We start from the raw sequence: 24,735 nt of genomic DNA on the forward strand, positions 1-24,735 counted from the left end.
CTGCCCGGCGGGGCTCCTGGGGAAGCCAGAGGGCCCTGCCCGCAACTCTGCAGTCAGACGTGACTCTCAGCCAGCCGGTAAAACAGAAGGTTTATTAGTCGACAGGAACACAGTGTAGGACAGAACTTGTTAGCACAGAAATCAGTGACTTTCAGCCAAGTCCATCTTTGGGGGAGGGGAGTCCAGAGCCAGGACTTTGGTTCTCCCCCTGAGCCCCAAGCCAGCCGAGACTGACTCATTTCCAGCTGCCTGGCCTCTGCCCTGCCTGTTGCTCCTCCTCCGGCCTTTGTCTGCCTTCCCAGGCCAAGAGTCATCTAGTTGCATCCCCTTCCTGGGTCTCAGGTTACGAAGGGGCGTCCATAGCATCCATGCAGGCAGCTGGAACAACCCCCACAAAGATCACACATGCTTATTCCCACCACCTAGACCTTGGTGCAATACTAGGGTTACCATATTTGAACATTCAAAAAAGAGGACACTCCACGGGGGGTATTGGTCCTGCCCACAGGCCATCCCCATTCCTCCCATGCTCTTCCCCCACTCTGCCCCAGGTCCTGCCACCACACTCCTCCTCACCCCCTAGCCTGCCACTGGCTTGCTGCATCCCTCCTCAGTCCCCCACCCACCACCACTCACCTCCTCCCACCTGCCACTCACCTCCTCACTCCCCTGTCAGAAACCCCCATGCCTGCCCCAAGAACCCCCCCTGCCTCTGGCTCGCTGCTTCTTGCCTCCTCACCCCTACCTACCCACTCACCTGTTGCTGGCTCCCTTGCCTCTTCAACCTTTGCCGACCCGACCCTCAAAAGCTTTCGGTTCATAGCTGTACTGCTGAAACAGAGCAAGTGCACACAGGAAGCATGGCTGCAAAAACCAGCATGTATTTTGCTAGATCATTTCAACCAAATCTGTTTGGATCTGATTTGTGGTGGGACCCACTGAGAAGCATAAGCGGTCTCTACAGAGATTCAACCTACTCGGGGTTTCCTACTATTTGGTGGTTGGAGTTTATTTACATATTTTAATTCCAAACCAGAACAGCCTCTCTTTAAAGAACTGGAGAGTCCAATATCAATCTTAGTAATATGTTGCTTTCAAAATTCCGTTTAGGCTACTAATATTAATGGACTAATAAATCTGCAGGGTGCAGAAATTGGAAACAGGTGATTGATTTCAGCTTCCAGATTTAAGGCTGGGGGGTGGGGGAGGGAATCTAGCTTCCTTTGCAGCTTCTGAGGAGAGAGGCAGCAAAGGAGCTTGTTTGGCAAGCTGCACTTCCCAGGGCAGGAGCCAAAGCCAGGCTCCGGCGATCTACAGGGGCACAGAGGCGGCCGGCGGCATCCTAGCGTGCAGCTGCCTCCTCCCCGTGCTCCAGCTTTCCTGTCTCCTGCTGCTCTCCACTGCGGGGCCCGAAGCAACTTCCCGCCCCATCTGAGCTCCGGTTGCTGCTGCGTGGGGGAAGCACCTGCCTGGAGGCACATGGGCTGGAGAGTGGCGGGAGCTGGGAAAGTTGGAGCCTGGGAAGGAGGCGGCTGCGTGCTTGGATGCCACCCACCACCTCTGTGCCCCCAGAGCCCGGTGTTGGCTACTGCCTTGGGAGCAGCAGCAGGAGCTGGCACAGGACTAAGAGGGATGCTGCTGTGGACTGTGACCACCAGGCAGAGTAGGGTTTCCCAGGAAATGTTCCTGACCATCGCCAGCTGGCTGGCTTGGCAGGAAACCTTCACAGCACTGATCCCTATGGCCAATGACCTGAACCTGGGAGTTGTAAGTTACAGCCACTTGGGGTCCCCTTCCCCTTATGTTACTAGGGTCACTACACATCTGTATTTTCCTGGACATTTTTAGATACTTAAAAATTCCTCCTGGATGACGATTTAAAGACTAAAAAGCTGGACATGTCTGGGAAAATATGGACATATGGTAACCCTATGCGATACACAGGGAAATGGAGGTACACACAGCATTCATGCCAAACAGTAAGACTTACATAGGTTCACATACAACATAACAAGGGGAAATCCCCACTTCATCACAGGCAGGCTCATCCTAAAGAAAGGAGGGGGAGTGCACCTGTAGCACTGCAATGTTACAACCCCATGAATCGGCTCCAAGGAGCAAAGCAAGCCCTTGATTTGGCAGACAAGAGTATGGGATTGACCAGCTATGCTCAGCATTCCAGGCCATCACATGTGTTTTTGTATGTTCTTTTCTATGTACATTTTGTTGGAAAGAAATAATGTTATTATGTCACCAGGGGTTACACTGTGCCATTAAAGTATGGGACTGAGTGGTGGGTGGTATGGAACTGCAGAGCCACAGAGAGGTGGCCTGGGCATAAGTTACTGGAAGTCCTGGCCCATATTGCTACCGTTTCACTCCTTAGGTTTGTGCAGCTTGCTTACTCCTCTGTAGCCAGCCAGATCATCCCTGCCCCGTTTTGGAAGGCTAGTGCCTGTCAGGGTGCTAGCCAGGAACAGACCTGTATTCAGGGGAGTTCAAGGGTGCAGATGAGGTTTACACACCCATAAAGGGTCCAGCATAATCTGTCCCCAAAATGACAGCTGGCCAAGAGTATATCTATAGTATAGCACATGCAGAGGTACGCCTAGTCTACACTTAATTAAATTGATGGAGCTGTGAAAAATTTCTTGCCCCAGTGCTGTAGTTAGGTTGATGTTTCCCCCATTGTAGATGCAGCTAGACCGGAAACATTCTTCCATTGGCCTAGCCTCTCAGAGAGGTGATCGGCTCCAGCAATTGAAACAAACCTTCTTTCAGTGCATGAAGTGTCTATAGTTCAATGGCACAACTGCGGCACTGTCATGGCTGTAATGTAGACATACCTGTAGTGTAAACTCCCAAGCTGCCCGAGCAGTGCACCTCACCTACAGGAACCATGTTTTGGGTGGAAAGGACAGGTCAGTCTTCCATTCCACCCCTGTGTTCTCTACTACAACTACCAACCAGAGTGCTGATTAGTTACGACTGTGATGTAGACGTGTGTCCATAGGTACTGGAACAAGGGCTGCTGGGGGTGCTGCTGCACCCCTTAGCTTGAAGTGAATTGTATTATAAATAGAGTTTATAGTTTGGTTGAATGGCTCTCAGCACCCATACTATAAAAATTGTTCCAGCACCCCTGTATGTGTCTACTACTCTAAGAACTTACCTGAGACAACCAACTCATTTCACACAGTTCAGTGAATACCCATATATCTGATGGTAATGACTGGGGCTAGTGGTCTGTCAGGGTAAGTGGTAGAATAGAGAGGGAGAGTTATTCAAGGGAGAAAAAGGCACATGTAATGAATGTATATAAAAGAAGGTGAAGTTATGAGCTGTCTCATTTAAATCAAAATAGCCTTTCTTTCAATAAACTGTTCAGACCCTTTAATAGCTTCTAATAGTTTAAACCACTTAAAACTAGCACACTCTTTTGATAAACACCATTAATTGCGGGTATTATTAACCTCCTGGCATCACGGAATTCAATTTTTTACCCCAAATAACTCAGCCTTGGCAATTCTGCTGGTGATAAGAGTGGTGGCAGCTCTTCCAATACATTCTCTTCTCTGCCTCAACTGCAAAGGCAGCAGCTCTGTAAAGATGGCTCTTAAGCCAAATAATCTTCTGTGGGGCAGATTCTGATCTCCCTGGCAGGATCAGGGTCCTGCCACATGAAAACACTGAAGGATGTGTGTGACCTTATTGACCTCAGGAATCCCATTGATGTCAGCGGTGCCCAGAGACTGATCAAATGTTGTAATATAAGTGTGTATAGCATGATCTATCAAAAAAAAAAGACATGCCATTGTGATGGGCTTTAAATGGTCTACAACAGTGGTTCCCAAACTTATTCTGCCGCTTGTTCAGGGAAAGCCTCTGGTGCACCGGGCCTGTTTGTTTACCTGCCGCGTCCGCAGGTTTGGCTGATCGCGGCTCCCACTGACCCCAGTTCGCTGCTCCAGGCCAATGGGAGCTGCTGGAAGAGGCGCAAGGGACGTACTGGCTGCCGCGTCCAGCAGCTCCCATTGGCATGAAGCAGCAAACTGCGGCCTTTGGGAGCTGCGATCGGCCAAACCTGCAGACGTGGCAGGTAAACAAACCGGCCCTGCCCTCCAGGGGCTTTCTCTGCACAAGCGGCAGAACAAGTTTGGGAACCACTGATCTACAATGTTAAAAAGTTATTAAATGGTTTTTAAACATTTTTTATTGGGCAAAAAGGAATATTTTGATTCAAATAATACAGCCTGTAATATTTTCCCTTTTTCATGACCTACACACTTTTCTTCATATCATTTACCAAGTCTCACTGCTGGCCCCAATCATTCATTACCATCTGATGGCAGTGATAACTCTCATGGGACTGTTTGTGCATAACTATGCACGTGCTTAAGTGTTTGCAAGATTGGGGCTTGCATCTGTTTTTACTTCTAGTTTATTTACTCCTGATTTACACCAGGGTGTAAGGAGGTGATAATTAGATCCCGTAATTTGGTTTTTGGAGATTTTTTTGGGTCAAAAACTGGATAAATATGGAATCAGTGACCATCCACAACCACATGACATACTACTGGCCCTAGTATATGTTCTGAATCTCCTCTGACCTAGTCCAAATCTGAACATGTGATCCCTACATCACAGGTGGTGTTTAATAGTGATAATCACCGGGATACAGCTCAGGCAGGTTTGAATGCAAAAGCCAGTGGCTAGTAAATGCTGATGTTTTAATGCAATCCCTCCAGAGCTAAATTATCTTTCATACCATGATACTTACTAGTATCAAACATTTTTCTTCCTGATTCTACCCTTTTGCTGAATACAGGCGCTTCTGTTGTTCAATAGACATTGGGCACTTGGTATCAGAGATGTTGCATAAATGAAGAGCTGCTCTTTATATTTACATATTCCCCTAAATCTTTAGATATCTGACAACAGTTTGGTATTAAATTTTGTATATTAAGATTCTCAGTTAGGTTTAGTCAACCACTTTTCATTCTCTAGAAGCCTGTTCAGGTGTAAATATCTCAAAAGGAGTCCGAGTGTATTTATGGTTTTCAGCCCCGAGTGTGTAAATCTGTCATGTCGTCCATAATTTAATGTAGTAACAGTCAACTATACTGTATTTTCTCATTAACCTGGTTGTTTTCCACTTTCATGTTAATTTCCTTCCCTATGCTTTGTGGAATTTTATTTTCTTCTGGCTGAATTCTGTGTCATTCCCTACAAAATGTAAGATGTGATTTAATTAGGGATATACAATCTAATAATAATACCTCGCTTCTTATATAGCACTCTTTAACGTTAGAGCTGAAAGTGCTTTTAAAAGGCGGTCAATAGTATTATCATTGTTTTACAGATGGGGAAACTGAGGTGCAGGCAGGGAAGTGACTTGCCCAGGTTCCCACAGCAGGTGATCTGGATTTGGTTATGAGGTTGCTCCTTTTGGCCAAAGGGAAGCACTTTATGTTTGGCAGTGTTTAAGTGAAGGAGAGTTAGATGCAACCACAAGTTCATTTAATTAAATGTTCATATGAAAGAAGTAGAGAAGCATTCCACATTTTTACAGTGTCTGCTTTGTCCAATATAGCTGTGGGGAATTGTTAACCAGAACATTAAATTGTCCTTGTGTAGTGATGGGGAAACCTTCAGAGATAATCAGCTGAAAGGTTGGATCCTTAATTTAAAGTTTATCTAAACTATTCACACCCTTTAATTCTGCAACATTTGGCTGGGAATCACACAAGAAGCAGCTTTCTTGGGAGTTTTTTTTTTGGTACTTCCTGCTTCCACTACAGTGGAAATAACATGAGACCAGCCTTTCTCATGGTACGATATTTATAATTATTATTATTTCAGCACTTCTGGTTCTAGTTCTGGCAGGGACGTGCAAAAATGAAAGAATAAAAATTAAGACTTTTATCTGAATATTGTTTTGAAGGGAAGCTGCTATTTTTTTTAAGACTGGTTAAGCAATTCCTATTTACTCAGGATAAATGGCCTGAAACAGATGAGCTTTTTTCTTCTGACAACCCCAAGCTTTTTCCTGAGGCAAGTTCAGAGCATTGTGCTAGATATTTGTTCTATAGTTGTGTTTCTAGCTTGAATTCCTTTCTCCCATGATGTCAAATGAAGAGTCACACTATTGGCCAGATTCATTCCTGATGTAATTCCACGGAAGCAAATAGAGTTGCAACAGGGATAAATTTGTACTATGTCACCTGATTACCCGATTTGAAACCCATTTTTAGTTAGACATTTCTAGATTGGAGCTGTGCTTCTGGGATGGAGACTCATGTATTTGATTAACATATACTGTTAGTTGAGAGGCATGAAGTGTTTGGATTAATTAAGAGGTCAGTACTATACTAGAATTTCAAGCAGCTGTTTTTAGAGGTGCAGGTGCCTTGGTTGGGGTGATTATAGTTTATCCTATTGCCCTTGGAATGTAATGCTTAGTATGGTCCATGACTGGGACTCCAAGCTTCTACAATACTACTAGTACTACTTAAATATAAACTGAAGGTTAGCTGAATGAGGAAGCTTGTCCACTCTAAGGAATACAAAGAAGGGATTTTATTTCTCTGTTAATTTAAGAGTGCTACATGAGAGACTTTGGAACAACAAAAGAAGAGACTGTCTCTAGAAAATTCATTGCAAGACTTAGACTAAACTCTGAGAATGCTGAGACAGGACTTTGGGAGTTTAGTCTGTAATGTGTGAATACTCAAGAGTGGAAATTTGATCAATAAGCTCATGGTTTATGTACCTTGCTATCCGATTTCAGAGCTTGATTTAAAGAACTCTCAGAAACTTAGGGCATAACATAATGATGAAGCTAATTGTATAAAAGGTAGATTGTGTCATTATGGTGAAAGTTTCCTTAAAATACATTACCCAGGTAAGGCAAAGCAATTTCTGATGCTTATTGCAAAGTGTCTGAGGTTCATAGGCGTATAGTCAAACAGTAAGTCCATAGTCACAAGTATGGGAAGATTCCACAGAGTTAGCTAACTGCATGCATGGTCCATGTGTGATAGAATATTATTGGATTTCTCTGCTAGTTTTTTCAGTAGTTCCAACAAATGAATTTCTGGATCTGTCTGATGTGGCTTGACATATATTACTGTACATGACACATCTCGATCTTCTATTCCTTTGCATGGAGGTTCCAGAAAACACTTATCGGGACAAATGCACATTTCTGCACCAATGAAGATAAGTTAAAAGGCAATCTGAGACTGCATGTATGAATATACATTAAAATTTCACCACAGGCAAAAAAATCACTGAAAATTCATGTTTTCAGGTCTTTCAAAAAAACAACAACATCCTATTGCAGTTGTGATCTGAATTATTCTTTGTTTTCCGGAAATCCTCAAGTGAAGGACAAGAAAAGCTATTTGTGCTCCGAAAACAATATAATTGTTTTGTGAATATGGCAAATGTCTGAGAACGGACACTTTATTCCAAGGAGGAATTTGGCAATTTCTGTTGCTATGAAAAGCTGTTTGCTAACATATATTGGTAATAATTTCAAATGTGACAAAATATGCAGTTTCTCATGAAAGCACGCACAAGTATTCAGGATAATGGAGCATTACTCACAGACACAGCTCTCAAGTAATTCAGATGTTTCCTTATCGTCAGTCTCACAACTATGTGCTGCAAAAGCAGTTATAATGTAGGTAAAACATTAGTATTTTAAGGCATGAGGTGTTAAGTAAATGTTCTGCAGAATTCTACTTACGATAACATGTGTGGGTGTGGATTGGCTTTTAGGGATTCAGTCTTTTGAACACACTATACCAAACCTAATTATTTTTATCTTACTATTTGGGAGAACTTGGCAGCTGTTTAGTTCAATTTCTTTGGACTGTATTAGACTTCGAATACAAAAGCAGTGGGTCAATTTTTGCTGAACTCAGCCAACAGTAGTGGAAAAAGTCCTACAGAACTTAGAAAAGAATGATAACTTTTCTATAGAATTTGTAAGCCATCCTGTAGAATTTGATGGCAAGAATATAGTACTTAGATTTACAGAATAATTTATATTCACTATACATACTGTCAAAATTAGACTCAGGACTCACAGTTTGTCAGACCACTCTGTTTTATTAGCACAGCGCTCTGCTAATAACACCCAGATAATGTGAGCACCATGCAAGACACAAACTGTCTTATTTATACAGATAAAAGGGCGAGAACTTAACAAGATAACAAAGGAAGCAGAATCTGATAAGTTTACCTGGGCTAGGCATGCATATCTTATTTCCTTACTAACTATTACCGATCTTCTGTTAATGTTTCGCCATTAGCACCATTGTTTATGCCTAATGTTTCTTTTCCTGGCACCTGTATTTCAACATTTTCTTATTTCTGCTTAAAGGTACATACAACATTCCTTTAATCCATTCTTATTTTTACAATATAATTCATTCTACTTTCACAATCCCTCCTTTTGGTCAAGCTACGCCATGACCAACATTTTATTGGGTTCCACATATTAACCGTTCTTTATCTCTTTGTTCATCAGCGATATTCAAAATCATCATATTAGCACTCTGTTTTGGGGTAGTCACCTGGGTGCCATGCCTTACACAATTTTGGATACAACAGGAGACTAACTGAAAACATGCAAAAATTATTAGGATTCCAAACAGGATAGTTAGGGCTCCCTGAAACAACCAGTTTCGTATGCCAGAGAAATTGAACAGGTTACTTAGCCACTTCCATAAAGAACTCGGCTCTTCAGGGGAAGATATGCGATTTGTTCTAAGTGGCTAGCGCAATCTATTATTTCATTGGTATTGTCACGTATAAACACACAACATTGTTTTCCAATGAAAGCACAGGTCCCTCCTTTGGCCACCAGCACTATGTCCAATGCCTGATGGTTTTGGAGGGCCAACTGTTGGATCGCCCCTGTTTCTTTGCCCAGGGCTCTTAAACTTTCTCCAGTTTTATTTGCCATTATTTTAACTACGGCTTGTAACCTCAGGAGACTTTTTGCATGGTGTATTACTCCCCCAAGTGGGATAAAGGAACTGCCAATAGCCTCTTCCCAGGTATCATTACTGTTCCATATTGTGTTAAATGGACAAGGTCCTCCAGTGAGGTCTGGGGAATTGAATGGGATAGCCAGGACAGGAACACCAGTTTGAGAGTGGGCTGGGATGTGGCTGCAGACCCAGCATTTAGAAATATTAAGGGTCTCAGCTATCCACACTTGCTGCTGGATAGAAGAATTGTCATTGTGGACACCCCAGATCTTAAGACACCAGCAGCCGAGGAACAGGCGCCATCAGAGGTGCATGTTGGAGGCAGGGCTCTTCTGATTCTGACAACCTCAATTGAGGGAACTGCAGTCATGGTTTTATGTCCAGCAGGCACTAGGCTCACTACTGCTCCTTCTTGGGCCTTGCTTTAGGTCGTCATCTGCTTCTGGCAACCCTTACGAGAGCGTAGATTGTAAGTATTGCAGGCTGTTCCTCTACGTCTTCTTCTGGAGTCAAAATTGACTCTGCATGGTCCTGAGGTGGTGATTGGTTCGCTCAGGATGGTGCATTCTTACACTGTGAAGCATGTATCCACTCTGCGATGCCAGACAGTTTAATAGCCATCTGGGTAGTAAGCAGTGCCTGATGCTCTTTAAGTCTTTTTGCTTCTTTCCTTGACTCTGGCTATAACAATGGCCTTCACACTTTATCTTTTCCTGATGCATACATTTCTCATTCACACAAACAGATTGAGAATACAAACAGTAGTATTTTATATCGAGCAAAAAGGCATTGCAAATTAAACCTTGCTAAGTTTTACAATTAATAACCAAGACAATTTACATTGAGACCCAGGCCTTCAATGTTTCTCTAATTTACTTAACATAGACACAATAGAGAATCCTATCTCTTACTAACTAAATCTTAAAACAGAGTTAAGAGAGGGCCCAATTTGTAATGCATATGGGAAAACAGAATGTTATAGTCCCAGAGCGTCATTTCTTTCTGCTATTCAAAAAGCGTGGCTAGCAGGATGAAATCAAATTATACATTAATTCTTATGGGACATTATAAAATCCTCCTCCTACATGTCCCCCTTTTGATACTAAGATTATTAATCGCCAGTGTCACTTCTTATTTAGTCCATGTAATAGAAAATACTGGGAGGTGATTTGGGCCTGTGGCTTTAGTTTTGCATACATTCGTTTTATCCACCTGCACATTTTAAACTTTTCAATTAAACACATACAATTTAAAACCAAAAACAATTAGGGTTAGTAACATTAGTATGCCAGTAGTTGTGGGAGACCATCCAGAAAATATGTTATACCAATGGTAAGCTGTTATGTCTTTCTGCAGTGGCAATTCTTAACATGTCCCTATTTGCATGTATAATAAGAATGGTCCCATTTCCCACATTGTTTTTTTTCTGGGACCATTTTTACCTTTTAACAGATGATTGGTAACTGTTTGCCATTCAGTACCAAAATTGATAGAGAACTCAGCTAAATCAGTGCTTACAGTAAGCTGAGACTTTCTTTTTGTTGTTGTTGTGGCAAATAGTAAATGTGATTATTGGTAAACACAGTACTTACATTACATTTACATTTGTCTTCTGGTGGGTTGCTAACACTTTTCCCCAAGAATTAACACATACACATAGCCCATTATACAATACTTTGGTCTAACTATTAATTTTATCCCACATATAGGATCCTAGTGAGATGCCTTTACTACAGGGCTTTGGAGCAACAGCATGGATAAGCATACCTACTTTTGAGAAGTCCACTTGGTACAACCTCTGGTGTCCAATAGTTTCCCCACCTCCCCAGCCCACTGGCTTGAGGTCCAGGGCAGACAGAAAGATCCCAGGTGCAATCTGGGGAGTGGGCTAACTTTTCATATCTTTGCTTCCAGAGCCTGTTGGAGTGCGAATTTAACAACAATTTCTTCACTTAACAAATTTTGTCTCACCGTACTGGAGACATACTGCATTTGTTTATATTGATAGGTATCAAACAATGATTTTTTCCCTTTGCTTTAATAGATGCATTAAAACCTTAATATTTTCTGATATTACCCAAAACATCTTCTGTTCTAAATATCTGCATTTCAGTACATTCCATAGCTATCGCAGTATGTTCTTTTTACTTTCATTTGTTCTGTAGCTGGTATTAGCTTTTTATGATTTTCTGATGGACAAAAATAACATTTTTCTACCCCTTTTTGGGGTGGCATTTATTATTGCTTAAAAGATTCCTTTCTTTTACAAATACCCTTGCTGATTGAAGGCAAAACAGAGGAATTACCCCCATATTTTTATTGTTACAAAAAAAACCCAACCAATCAAAGACTAGAATCTCTCCCTATTCTTCTGATTTTGACTGCCCTATTGCAGCCATGACTTGGTCTTTATTTAAAAACATTTTACATTTTGTAAAGAATCAAGTTACCCCTTAAGGGGTAAATGCTAAATCCCAAAGCCAAACAACATTAATTACCTGTGTTTTGAAAAAAGGTCTGTCAGTTTTGCAACTTTGAATTAAAGAGTCAAATGAATTTTTAGTGGTATTGAAAACAAAAACAAAACCAATTTATCTTACACCGACAAAACAGGAGTTTTACAAACCAGATATGCTGGTTTAGATTCTTAGAACTTTACACATTTTCACAGACAAATAGATACATACACATTTTCTTTTCCTTAACATTCCTTTACACTGCTTTGTTTTTACATAGCTATATATATAGTTGGATTATTTACAGGCACTCTTTTGGAAAAGGGCCCATTTTTCCTTCAGAATGGCTGCAAAGAAACCAAGAATTCTCTCTTTAACATGGTCCTTTTTAACATTTTCACGAAGTTTAACTGCTTAATTCTCTCCAGCCTCTGTAGAGTTAACTTTTCACTCTCTTTCCTTAAATTACTGGTTTATCTCCCAAAATGACACCTTTATCACCTCAGATTTCACCATTTTAAGTATTGTTCCAGGGGTTCATGCCTGCACTTACTGCTTTTCTTACTCCTGACACTATGCCCTTAGGGCTTCCAACCTGTTTTTCAGGGTATGGCTACACTTACAGCTGTACAGTGCTGGGAGTTACAGCTGTCTTCGTACAGCTGTGTAGGGAAAGCACTTCAGTGTGGCCACACTGACAGCTACCAGTGCTGCAGTGTGGCCACATTAGCAGTTCTGCAGCGCTGTTGGGAGTGGTGCATTGTGGGCAGCTATCCCATAGAGCACCTTGTCCCAATTTGGCACCGTAGATTGTGGAAAGGGGACGGAAGGGTGTGAGTCATTCCGCTTCCTGTCCCAACGTCCCGTGGTGCATTGCTTCACATCCCAGCAGTCACTGTTTTTCCGTCCACGTTTGGTGCCATTGTGAGTCTCCCAACGGTTTCTGCGCAGCGCGATTTCTGTGGGAAATGGAGCCCGAGCTGCTGAGGACTTTGCTGATGAGTCTCGCCAGCACATCACGTTTGGCAGTTGAGCTATTCCTTCAGCTCCAAAGTGACAGTGAGGAGTCCGATGATGATATCGATTCGCCTGATGCATATGACACTAAATTGCTTGTGGCATTCATGAAAATGCTCAGCACTGTGGAACACCACTTTTGGGCTTGGGACCACCCCACCTAGCATCCGAGTACATTAATCGGAAGGGGTATTTTTCTATGGTTCTCCAGGCACTTGTGGATCACTGTGGGCATTTCATTGACATTAACACAGGCTGGCCCGGAAAGGTGCATGATGCACGCATCTTTCGGAACAGTGGCCTGTTCAGGAAGATGCAGGCTGAGACTTTTTTCCCAGATCAGAAGATCACAGTAGGGGATTTCGAAATCCCCATTGTGATCCTTGGAGACCCCACTTACCCGTTAATGCCTTGGCTCATGAAACCGTATACAGGGAAGCTTGACAGGAGCAAGGACCAGTTCAACTACAGGCTGAGCCGGTGCAGAATGACTGTGGAGTGTGCTTTTGGCCATTTAAAAGGGCGCTGGAGATCTCTGTATGGGAAGCTAGACTTGGGGGAAAGCAGCATCCCCGCGGTTATATCCGCGTGCTGTACCCTCCATAATATTTGTGAAGGGAAGTGTGAAACATTCAGTCAGGAATGGACCTCCGAGGTTCAACGCCTGGAGGCTGAATTTGCACAGCCAGAGAGCAGGACTACTAGAGAGGCCCAGCACAGAGCTACAAGGATTAGGGATGCCTTGAGGGAGGAATTTGAGGCTGAAAACCAACAGTAATGTTTGATGCCTTGCACGGGAGTGAAATGCAGTGGTTACAATGTTAGTAGGAATCTGTTTTTCCTAAAATGATTTGCAGTGCCTGTTTCTTTCCCGGGCTATGGTATCTTTTACTTTCTGCAATTATAAAGACTGTTTTCAAAGCCAAGAATTCATTTATTGAAAAGAAAATAACTTTCTTGACACACAAGTTTTTGGGAACCTAAAAGGGCAGGGGGGTGGGGTGGTGAACTGTACAGTCACAGGTTTGAATATGTCCTGTCTGGAGTGCTGTGCAATGACTGCTGCACTTCAGGATGCCTATACTGCATGGTGATGGGGGTTGAGTGCAGAGGGTAAGGGTCGTAGTTCTTAGGTCTGGTTGGTGAATGTACAGGTGTTGGGGGCAGCTGGTGGTGGTAAGAACTTGGATGCTGGGGAAGGGGATTTGGAGCTGACATTGGGGCACAAGGGAAAGAGCTTTGGGACGGGGGGGGCGGGGCCAGCACGGTAGTGCTCTGCCTGCATGGCTACGAGTGACTGGATAGAGTCCGCTTGGCATGGCAGGATGCTTATCAGCTGCTTTGTGCTTTTCTTCTTAGCCGCTGTGTTTCTCTGGCGGAGCCTGCTTTCCCTTTCCCTCCATTCCTGCAGTTTTTTCCTCCAGTCCTGCAGTTTTTTACTCTCTCTGGCAGAGTGGTCCATAACTGCTTTCAGTATGTCTTCTTTGCTTTTTCGCGGCTTCTTCCTGAGGTTTTGTAGCCTCTGAGCAGTGGATGATATGGGCAGTCGAGTAGTCAAGGACACTTTTTGAAAGGCAAAAATGGCAAGAGTTAACACAGGATGCATTGTTTATAATCACACGCAGACAGTTATTCCCACACAGTGAAGGAGTTTACAGTCTTCACTTTAGCATACTTTTCCCATACCAAACAGAGCGCACCTAACCCACAGGAGTCAGGAAATGGTGAGTAAGGGGGAATGATTGCTTCAGGGATGTGCAGGGGTTTCTGTGCATTGGGGAAAGCAAACTACTGCAGGGGGGAACCTACACTGAACACTCTCCCAACATTTTCCACAGGAGTTAATCCTGGAAGATATCTCACTGCTCCGGGTCACCTGGGAAGAGCGGGAGGGTCTTCAACAGCAATGCGGATTCTGCCCTGGCCCCTATGCAGCTTGCCTGTGTGCAGCAATGGTCCCCCCACCCCTCACGGCACAGTGGCATGGATGCGTTAGCCTGACTGGGACAAGGACCACAGTGGGTCTCCCTATAAACTTGCGCAAGCGCATTGCCCACGCTCTGGCTGAAACTTTTGAAGAGATTACCGAGGCCAATTACCACGACGTGATAGACCACATCAATGGGCTATTCCACATCTAGGCATGCATGCAGGCAGCCATAACCCCCCCTCCTCTCCCGAAACATTTCCATCCTGAAAATAAAAGCCGCTTACTGGGAACCCGCTCCTCTGCTTGTCCTTCGCCAAGTACCGGCTCCTGCGACTGGCTACCTTCCTCCTGACTTGAGAAGAGCTCCTGGCTGCATGCCTCCTGGGACTCCAGTTTGTTTCCCCCCACCCCAGTACCCTCAGTCTCGGTTTCCTCCTCCCCCTCCTCCTCCTCTTCCCACTGCCCCCCACGCTCTGAAGTGTCCATCGTGGTTGTCGGATTGGCAGTGGGGTCACCCCCAAGTATCGCGTCCAGCTCCTTGTAAAAACTGCAGGTCGTGGGGGCAGCACCTGAACGGCGGTTTCCCTCACGGGCTTTGCAATAGGCACTCAGCAGCTCCTTTACTTTAACTCTGCACTGCACCGCGTCCCGGTCATGGCCCCTTTCCAGCATGGCCCTTGAGACCTGCCCATAGGTATCGTAATTCCTACGGCTGGAGCGCAGCTGTGACTGCACAGCTTCCTCCCCCCAAACACTGATGAGGTCCAGCAACTCGCCATTGCTCCACGCTGGGGCTCATTTGGCGCGTGGAGCCAGGTCACCTGGAAAGATTCACTGATTGCACTCCACACCTGGCTGAGCAAACAGGAAGGGGATTTTTAAAATTCCCGGAGAATTTAAAGGGCAGATCACCTGAGGCCAGGGAAGTAGAGTGAGAACTGATGAGCAGAGTGGCTGAACAGGCATTCTAGGATAGCTCCGAATACTCTGGAGGCCAATTACAGCACTTTTCATGGCCACACTGGCAGAGCAGCGCTGCATCACCAGCACTGCAATCCATATACCACAGGCAGAGCAGGAGTACAGCCAGTGCTGCAGCCAGGGAGATGCAGCGCTGTATGTGCCTTGCAAGTGTGGATGGTGAGTAAGTTGCAGTGCCGTAAACCCACCACCAGCGCTGCAACTCTCCAGTGTAGCCAAGGCCTCAGTTTCTTTATCTGTTGCTTGCCTGCTTGTCTGGGCCCGATCCTGCTTTTTTTTTTTTCCCAATGAATGCTTTGTGAGTGATATTGTGGCCATTTCACAATTGTGAAAGAACTGTTTGAGGAAAGGGACCAGGAAGGGTGGGGGCTCGTTGAGGAGCCCCCCCCCTTGCTGAATTGGTAGTGGAACACTAAAGAATCAGTTTTTGAGGCAAACAACAAAGGGGAACAGAACAAGGGGCTTTTTGTCCTTTTTACAATGAGATGGGAGTATGAAGGGGGTTGGGATCAGTCCAGGGTGGGTTTTTTTTGAGAACGGGGTAAAGGGAAGTGCTCAGTCTGGTGGTGGAAGAGGAGGCTTTTAATAAAGTTTTTAACTTATTATTTGAATATTTGAGAAAGGCGAGTATTGATTTTGTCCACCTACGATTTACCTCTTCCCACCACTGCATGAAACAATTAACCTCTCCTTTAGCCAATTTAGTTTTAGGTTAGCCGAATTTGTCCTTTAAGACATCCACTCGGTCTTTGTTCCAAGATTTTAACAGTGGCCACTGAGTTTTGGGATCCCCCTGAGTTAGCCTAGACCATTTTTCCAGAAATTTACAGGAGTCCGGACCCTTTTTACAGGAGTCCAGACCCATCCTAAAATACATAAATGAGCTGGCGTTCGTTTAGGGAACTGTCCCAACTTAGACGTCTAGTTACCCATACCGGAGGACTTCACACACCAATCGTACAAGAAGAATATTCGGGTTCGTCAGAGCGATGCCCAGTGCAACACACAAAAGGAGCCCACAGGCTACTGCCTCAATAGCCCTTGCTTTCATACCAAGGGTTTTACCCAAAGTGCGGTGTGGCTGCGATTGTGCAGATTCCGCTCACTCACACCGCGGAGACAGGAACCCTTTGGTCGGCCGATCCCCGGACGGAGACGGCACCCAGACTCAAACACTCCACAGAGAGGACAGATAGATACAGAGACAGGACAGTCCTCAGTCCAGACAAAACACAGAAATAATTACCTGACCAGATTCCTGATGTCAGAACCTGGGATCCCTACCAGAACAGAGTGGGAACCAACAGGTTAGATGGCATAGACTTCACTGTGGTCGTGCGCATTTCTGTTCTGGTGGAGGACCGCTCGGGCCAAATGCCCAGGTGCCGGCTGCCACAGTCGTCCTACAAAAATGGTCAGGAATCACACAGCCCCAGTGAAGACAGTTGCCATCTCGGTGGAACCTCCAAATTGTCAAAGTTAGACTCAGGACTCACAGTTTGTCAGACCACTCTGTTTGATTAGCACAGAGCTCTGCTAATAACACCCAGATAATGTGAGCACCATGCAAGACACGAACTGTCTTATTTATACAGATAAAAGGGCGAGAACTTAAGATAACAAGGAAGCAGAATCTGATAAGTTTACCTGGGCTGGGCATGCATATCTTATTTCCTTACTAACTATTACCGATCTTCTGTAAATGTTTCGCCATTAGCACCATTGTTTATGCCTAATGTTTCTTTTCCTGGCACCTGTATTTCAACATTTCTTATTTCTGCTTAAAGGTACATACATTTCTTTAATCCATTCTTATTTTTACATTATAATTCATTCTGCTCTCACAATACACATACCTGCACACCTCAATTCTTATTAAGTCCTATTGTCTATTAGGAGGCATTGCGTAGCCCAGTGGATATGCCTTGGGGCCCAGATCCTTCCAGGTATTTAGCCACCTTTCTGCCTCGTTAAGCACCTAAATCCTCTGTTAAAATGCCATTGACATTTTCAAAACCACAGCTCAGCTACTGTCTAATCCCAGAGGTGCGGAAGTCCCCAAGGTGCCTAAGGGTATGGCTACACTTGAAATTTCAAAGCGCTGCCGCGGCAGCGCTTTGAAGTATGAGTGTGGTCAGAGCGCCGGCGCTGGAAGAGAGCTCTCCCAGCGCTGCACATAAACCACATCCCTTACGGGTGTAGCTTGCAGCGCTGGGCGGCACTGATTACACTGAGGCTTTACAGCACTCAGGGGGGTGTTTTTTCACTCCCCTGAGTGCGAAAGTTGCAGCGCTGTAAAGTGCCAGTGTAGCCAAGCCCGAAGTTTAAATTTACTGGCATTTGTAAAGCGACTAAGTGCTGAGATTGCCCTGCTGGTAACAAGAAATTCAGAGCCTTTGCTCAGGCCAAAGCCCTGGAAACCCCAAAGTGGAATCTCAAACTAGGCAGGGGAACAACAGTCCTGCTAATGGGACCTGATCCCATAGGTGGGCTCTATAGCTGCCTAAGCCTGATACCTCTCAGACCTCACGCCAGGAGGGAAGAATGCAGGTCAGCAATATGTGGGGCTTGCGGAGCACAGCTCCTGCACAGAAGACACATGGGGGCACATGGAAAGAGAGGACCGGAGTTACAGAGAAAGAGACATGGTTCTGGCTGCTTGGGCATAGGCTAACTAAGCAGCTGACCTGGCTTAGGCACCCAACTCCATGAGAGGGTTTGTGGCTGAAGATCCCAAGCAGAGGGAAGCACACTAGGCTGGCCCCTTAGGGTATGTCTATACTGTGTCCAGCCCAAGGTGACAGGCTTGAGTTAGCGGGGCTCACACTAGACAAAATGCCATCTACACAGCAATTCTTAGAGCTCCAAAATGCTGTGTAGACATATGCTTTGGCACCCAAGCCCCTTTTTTCACCCCATTCCTCTCCTTGCCATTTCAGTCCCTGCTATCTGTGGTGGCTCACAGTTCAGCTTGGTGGCTTCAAAGGATACCTTCCTTATGTGGCTAACTCTCCCCAGGCATTGTCTGAGCAGCTTGGGCCTAACTCAGGGCTGATGATTCCACTAGGTAGCAGAGCACTGTGGAGCATCGCTGCAGTACTTTTAAGGATCTGAGACCATGCTTCTATTCCTGGCTCTGTCACTGGCCTGCTGGGTGACCTCAGGCAAGCCACTTAACCGCATGGTGCCTCAACTTCCTCATCTGTAAAATGGGGATAATGATCCTGACCTCTTTTAAGTGCTTTTAGATATACGCACTATACAAAATTATTATAACAATCTCCAGGATTTTTGAGTAATTTCTCTAGAAGCATCATTGCTATCAATGGATATCTATTTCATTTCTATAGGATCCTAAATTTCTATAGAATCCTATTGGTCTTATCCCTATTAAATTCTCTTCCATTTTCCATTAGGGATTCTATTGTTCAGAAGGTGCACTGAAGCGTAGTCAGACAGGGGAGAACAACTGAGTTGTTGTATTATTCTTCAAGTCCTTTGGGAGTGTCTCTCCCATATACAGCTAGTCCTTTTTAGATTCTAATTTAGTCCAGGACATAAAGGATGGAAACTACTGGAATGTTTGAAGGTCACTATTAAAATAATTAGAGGATATTATTTGTATTTTATTTTTAACTTCTTTACTGTTAGTCCTCTGCTGCTCTCGACCATCACAAAAGCTTCCTTTTTCTTCTTAAAATGGTTGTATACTCTACTCAGTGGTTCTCAAACTTCATTGCACCACGACAATTACTACATGCCTCTGGGTGAGTCCTGCCGCTCTGTGTGTGTTTGTGGGAGGGAGACAGAGGTAGAAGGGGGGGCGGGGCAGAGCCCCGCTGCCCCAGGCTCAAGCCCTCAGGCTTTGGCTAGTCCCGGGCCCCAGTGAGTCTAATTCTGGCCCTGTCAACCCCATTAAAATGGGATTGTGACCCACTTTGGTGTCCCAACTCACAGCTTGAGAACCACTGCCTACATTTTCATGCTAGTGGTGATGTGCCAGTGCATCTGGGTGTGGTCTTACACTGGCCATTAAATAACCTGGTGTTTGCATAGGAAGCTACAGGCAGTGATTTAGAAACTGTGCCAGCCCCAGTAGGAAGGGGATGGGGTAGGGACTTTGACCTGTGCCTTTTTACAAAGCTGCTGTTTTCTCCTGTGCACATGACGTTAAGAAGGTAGCCATAGACCTTATCCATGCAGTGTTCTGCCCCTGCATGGCAATAACATGTCAGTGTCACTCCTTATAGAATAGAATGCAATCCTTGACCCCAATGCTGAGTGGTTCACCTCCACTACTGCACAACCTGGGATTGAGTCACCATCAGTTCCCAGGGGTGTTATTTTCCTATTGCAGGAAATGTGTCATTCAAAGGCAATTACTGTACTCATATATTGGGTGGAGGCAGGGGCTCACCGACAGTAGTGCAGCATGCTGTCCCTGAAAGCATCAGGTAGTCTCTCCTTCCCTTTGAAATAGTTTTACTAAGTCACACATCACTGAAGGGAACATTGCAAAGTACAACAGACAATAATTCCTTCCGTCCCCTCTCTATATGCTGTCCAGACACAATTCGACTTCTTAATTTCCTCTTACCTCTGACCACGCTACTCCTTTCCAAATCATGTTGGCTCATGATCCCATCATAATAATCCATCAAATTATTCAATTTAGTTTATCGTTTCCTTCCTCTCAGCATAGCCTGTACTCATGAATACAAACTTTGGTTACTTTTAAATATTATCTGCATCGTTTTGTATGCTCTACAGTGCTGAGATTAAGTGCTACGTGCTACTGGGTGTAGCAGATCTCTCTCAAGGGTGTAGACAGGCAGTAGAGTCTAACTCTGATGCGGGAAAGGTTAAGATTTAAAAAAAATAATGCTTTATTTAATTTTTATTTGCCCTTTCTCTGATTATCACATCCGTGCACAGCAAGACTGAAATTATTATTCAGCAGTTCGTGAGCTCATGCTGGGCCTGCACTTGGCCTCAGCCTCCTGCCCAACAACAGACTACGCATGAATTATTTATAATTCACTCACCGTTTGTTGCAGTTGCCACATCTGATTTTTATGGGTATTGTTGATACCTCTGCCAAGGGAACTGCCTTCTAATTCTACATGAGTTAAAATGAGAGGGTGAACTACAGGCCACATTAAAATCACTGGGAGCTTTGCCATTGTCTCCAGTGGAGCCAGGATTTTACTCAGCTTGTCTAGAAGCCTGACCGGACGACTAGGAGTTAGAAATAGAGTATTCTCAGCTCTGCCTCTGACTCATTGTGACAAGGTGCGTGTGGTCTCTCTAATATCCTGAGAACAACATGGCTACAACTACACTGCATCTGACTCACTGTGTCATCTCTGGCAAGTCACACACTGCTTGCTTTTCCAAGGTGCTGAACACCCAGAGATTCAATTTATTTGCTTCAGCAGAAGTGTCTACACTGTAGGTACAACCATATACATTAGACATGTGATAACAGTTTTCAATTCTACTAAAACCATATAAATCAAGTGAAAAAACACCATGAGGTTGAACAGATTGTCAGACAAAGATCCTATACAAAGGCAATGTCAAAAACACTTTATTGCAAATGCCAAAATGTTGTCCGTAGTTACTGAAATAAAATTACTGTTTGATAAACCATGTTTTAGAGAACAAAAAAACCTGGAATTCCAAAAGATTTTTTATTTGGTGAGAAAACCAGGGAGAAGATCTATTTACAGCCCATCTGAAATATCTAAAAAAATCCCAAAATTACAGCAGTCTAATTTTTTTTAAGAGAAACAAAATAAATGTTTTATTCAGACTTACTTTGATTTTCTTCTCTTTCTAGGTATTACGACAACTTCAGCCTCTGCACAGAACAGGAAGCCAGCGCCGCGAGATGCTTTTGGCCAAACCGACTTGCACAGGGCTTCATCACTGGAATTCATAAACAATTCTTTTCAAACTGTACATCAGAAAAGGTCCACTGGGAAGATCCACCAGATGAAATTCTCATAACTCTGATCTTAATCCCAGTATTGCTGATGGTTGCTATGATATCTCTAGTGGTGTGGTGCAGTAAGAGAAGTGACATTCTAGTGTAAGTCACGCCTCCTGGCTTTTCTCATCCCATTCCTCTCTCTCTCTTTCTATTTTTTTTTTTTTTTTTTTTTTGGGTAACGAAAAGAAGAATCAGAAATATCAGATCTGCTGTGCTTTAACCTGTCAGGTACTATGGGAGGAAACTGTCCTGTATTCAGAGATACATTCTGCCTCTACCTAAAGTCAATGCTTCTATACTGCAGGTTTTCAGTGTTGCTTATGCAAAGATCTTTTTTCCCCCCTCAAAACCGATAATCGCAGCTAATGTGTAATGGAATTCACATTCAGTTCTGGATAATGGGAGACATACGATGGCAAGTGAACATGCTAACTTCAGCAGAGGTAAAGCTTCTTAGCCAAAGTTAAAGCTTGTCAATAAGCTTCGTTTTCCAGTGTGTGTGTGTATATATACACAATGGGTGAGTAACTTGTAATATTGACAGTGGGGCTCTTTTGAAATTTTTATGCTGGACACTTGAGGTTTTCATTTGTGAACCTTGTGACTTGAATGGAAGTTTGTCACCAAAGGAAATTAACATGGATGTTGCTGAGGGACACTTTCTTGGTGGTGAATAAAAACCACACACTGCCAAGGACTAGATGTATTGTCTTGGTAAGAAACAATTCATATGGCCAGTGGATTATCCTTGTGGAGAAGAGACTGTGCTAGGTTAAGTAGTTTTTAAAATGTCCTTAAAGATGACTTCTTAGAGCTTGCTGGCTTGAGGACACACTCCAGGAAGGATGCAGGCTTTTCCCCAGAGGTGGAAAATGAGAGGAAATGAGTTGACCATGAATTTACCAAGGACTGGTAAAGGAACTGTCATATGCCAGACCCATCATTTTATTTTTTTAATTATTATTCTTATGTTGATGAGTGTATTCACTGTGTGCTCCTCATTCTCACTTCACCCTGAATCTTTTGTTCAAGTGATGTCCTGTAAATAAAAAAAGATAAGAAGCTATGTCAATTGAGGTGCCTTTCAGTGTTTGAATACTTCATTTTTCATCACTTACAGAATGTGGAAGCTTATGTTGGTAATAGCAAGGCAGTTTGAATGGTGCTTGGAATTGACAGAGGGCAGAGAAATGGAAACAGATTCCATTCAACAAGTCTATATTCGTCATATTTCTCTGTAATGAAATATTTAGATACAGTATTCTCCAAATAAAATAACTGTAGTCCCTATTGTAAATTTTTCTTGTCTGTCACATGAAGTGTCCTCCAAGCCAAATATTCCATTTTTACAAGTGCTTCAAGATCTTTTGCTCATGAATACACATTTTCATACCTCACACATTTAAATAAAGTACAGCTATCTGTGTCTTCTACATGTATTAGTTAGATAGTCTTCTTTAAGATTTTGTCCTAGTAGTTGGGATGTGGGTCCATGTGAACAAAGTGTTGCTGGATCTCAACATAGAAATGCTCCCTGTATGAAAATCACATATACGTGGAAAGTTACAGTACCTATATATCTTGGTTTTCACATTCTTTCCCAATATTTTAATATAATATAGATCTGCTTGCAGTCCTATTGGATTGGTTATATTGGTAGGAATGACTGGTTATGTCAGATATTTCCTATGTATATTGTAATAGATACTGATTCATTCTCTTCTTTGATGCTAATAAGTTAATATGTAAAAATGTTTGAAGAAGAAAAGTGATATGTGTTAAACATTTTATTATATTAAACATTTTATTATATTTAACATAAAGGTAAGAAACAGCTATTAAGTAGCCTGGCATGTTGTTGTCATTGTGCATTACCTAGAATGACCTTGGAAATTACATGATGGTGAAAGTATGTTGTGTTTTGATTATGCCTCCCCAGAGGATAACTATTCTGCTTTTAAACCAAAAATTATCTTTAAATGAACTGGTTTCCAAATTCTATTTGATTATCCTCATTTGTTTTGTTTCACATTTTCCCCGTAGCCTAGGACTAAAACTTTCAAAAAAGTGACCAAGTTCCTCAGGCACTTTTGAAAATTATATCCTAGATTATATCATTTAAAATGAAACAGAATTGGTACCATCCCATCAGAGAGGTAGGAAAAGAGTATGAAAAAAAAATGACGGATTTTTGCTTCACAGCTAATAATGCTCAAAAAAGAGAATTTTGCAGACACAGAAATATCAGTTTTCCCTGGATGTGAAACCTGATACAATCCTGTTCAAGATCTCTTCCAAACAGATTAGGACCTTCCACTATTGTTGACAAGGTAGAGAGAGCATTTAAAGAAATGAGTGGGAAATGCCATTGGCAGTCAGTCCATCCAAGGCAAGACTGCCAAGAGTGCTGAAGCACTTCTAGTACCCAGAGAAGCAGAGAGCAGGCTGTCCAATCCCTAGCAACTCCATTATATTAATAAGAAGCAACTGAAACACGTGACTCTTCTGATTTCACTTAGAATGTGGTCCATGGTTAGTGAAGGAAACAGTCAGGATTCCTGAGTTCTCAGCCTGACTCTACAAGTGATTTGGGGCAAGTCATAAAAAATCTCTGTTCCACTTCTATTTAGAGCTTCCCAGGTCCTGTGCTAAGCAACCCTTTTCTGGGTCCAAGGCTATTTGATAGTTGCAAATTAATTTTATATTACAACAGAGTCTGAGAGGAAAATGGACAGACTAAAAAAATCTAAACAAACTCACTGTGCCAAAATCCTATTTAGAATTGGAGTAGAGTTCACACAGGGGAACACTCTGCAAAGAAAAATCAGAAGGCAGTGCTAACACCAAAGGAGAACTAGTATCCTTGCTAAGCAGTTTTGAAAAGACAAGTAGTACCACTGATACGAGGAGACAGAAACATAGATGCTTAGGGAACTGACCAAATGTAGATGCTGAGCAAGCTTAGGCACCTACAGGGTTCTGTGGCTGTTGAATGGGGGTTTTGTGAATTCCAGCGGGGTCTGATTCTGGGATTTAGGCATCTAAAAGTGGCAATTAGGCACCTAAGTACTTTTGTGAATCTAGCCATTAGTGGGATTTTTAAAAGCAGCTTGGTACCAACTCTCATGAGTTTAATAGATGATAGGTATCCTAGTTCTCTGCAAAATGGCCATAATAGCATTTCCCTACCTCACAGGGGTAATGTGAGGATAAATAATTAAAGACTGTCAGGTGCTCACATACTGCAGCAATCAGGGTCTAGGTGCCAGATTGACATAAATTAAAAAAAAAAATCAATGGGAGCTGAATTCAGGGAGAGCTTTTAAAAATTGAGTCCATTAGGTGGCATCT

The 24,735-nt window shown here is 43.4% G+C and overlaps 1 protein-coding gene across 1 annotated transcript in view; it reads left to right on the forward strand.

Annotated features, from left to right (window-relative positions):
• The window catches only part of RAMP3 (receptor activity modifying protein 3), a 116,085-nt gene extending 92,985 nt beyond the window's left edge, over positions 1-23,100 (forward strand). Inside the window, exon 4 of the mRNA XM_030551443.1 lies at positions 21,232-23,100. Coding sequence (XP_030407303.1) covers positions 21,232-21,487 — 256 coding nt within the window. The 3' untranslated portion in view covers positions 21,488-23,100. The remainder of the gene's footprint in view (positions 1-21,231) is intronic.
• Positions 23,101-24,735: the final 1,635 nt, after the last annotated feature.

Source organism: Gopherus evgoodei, chromosome 2 (assembly GCF_007399415.2).
Source record: "Gopherus evgoodei ecotype Sinaloan lineage chromosome 2, rGopEvg1_v1.p, whole genome shotgun sequence".
NCBI classification, from domain to species: domain Eukaryota; kingdom Metazoa; phylum Chordata; order Testudines; family Testudinidae; genus Gopherus; species Gopherus evgoodei.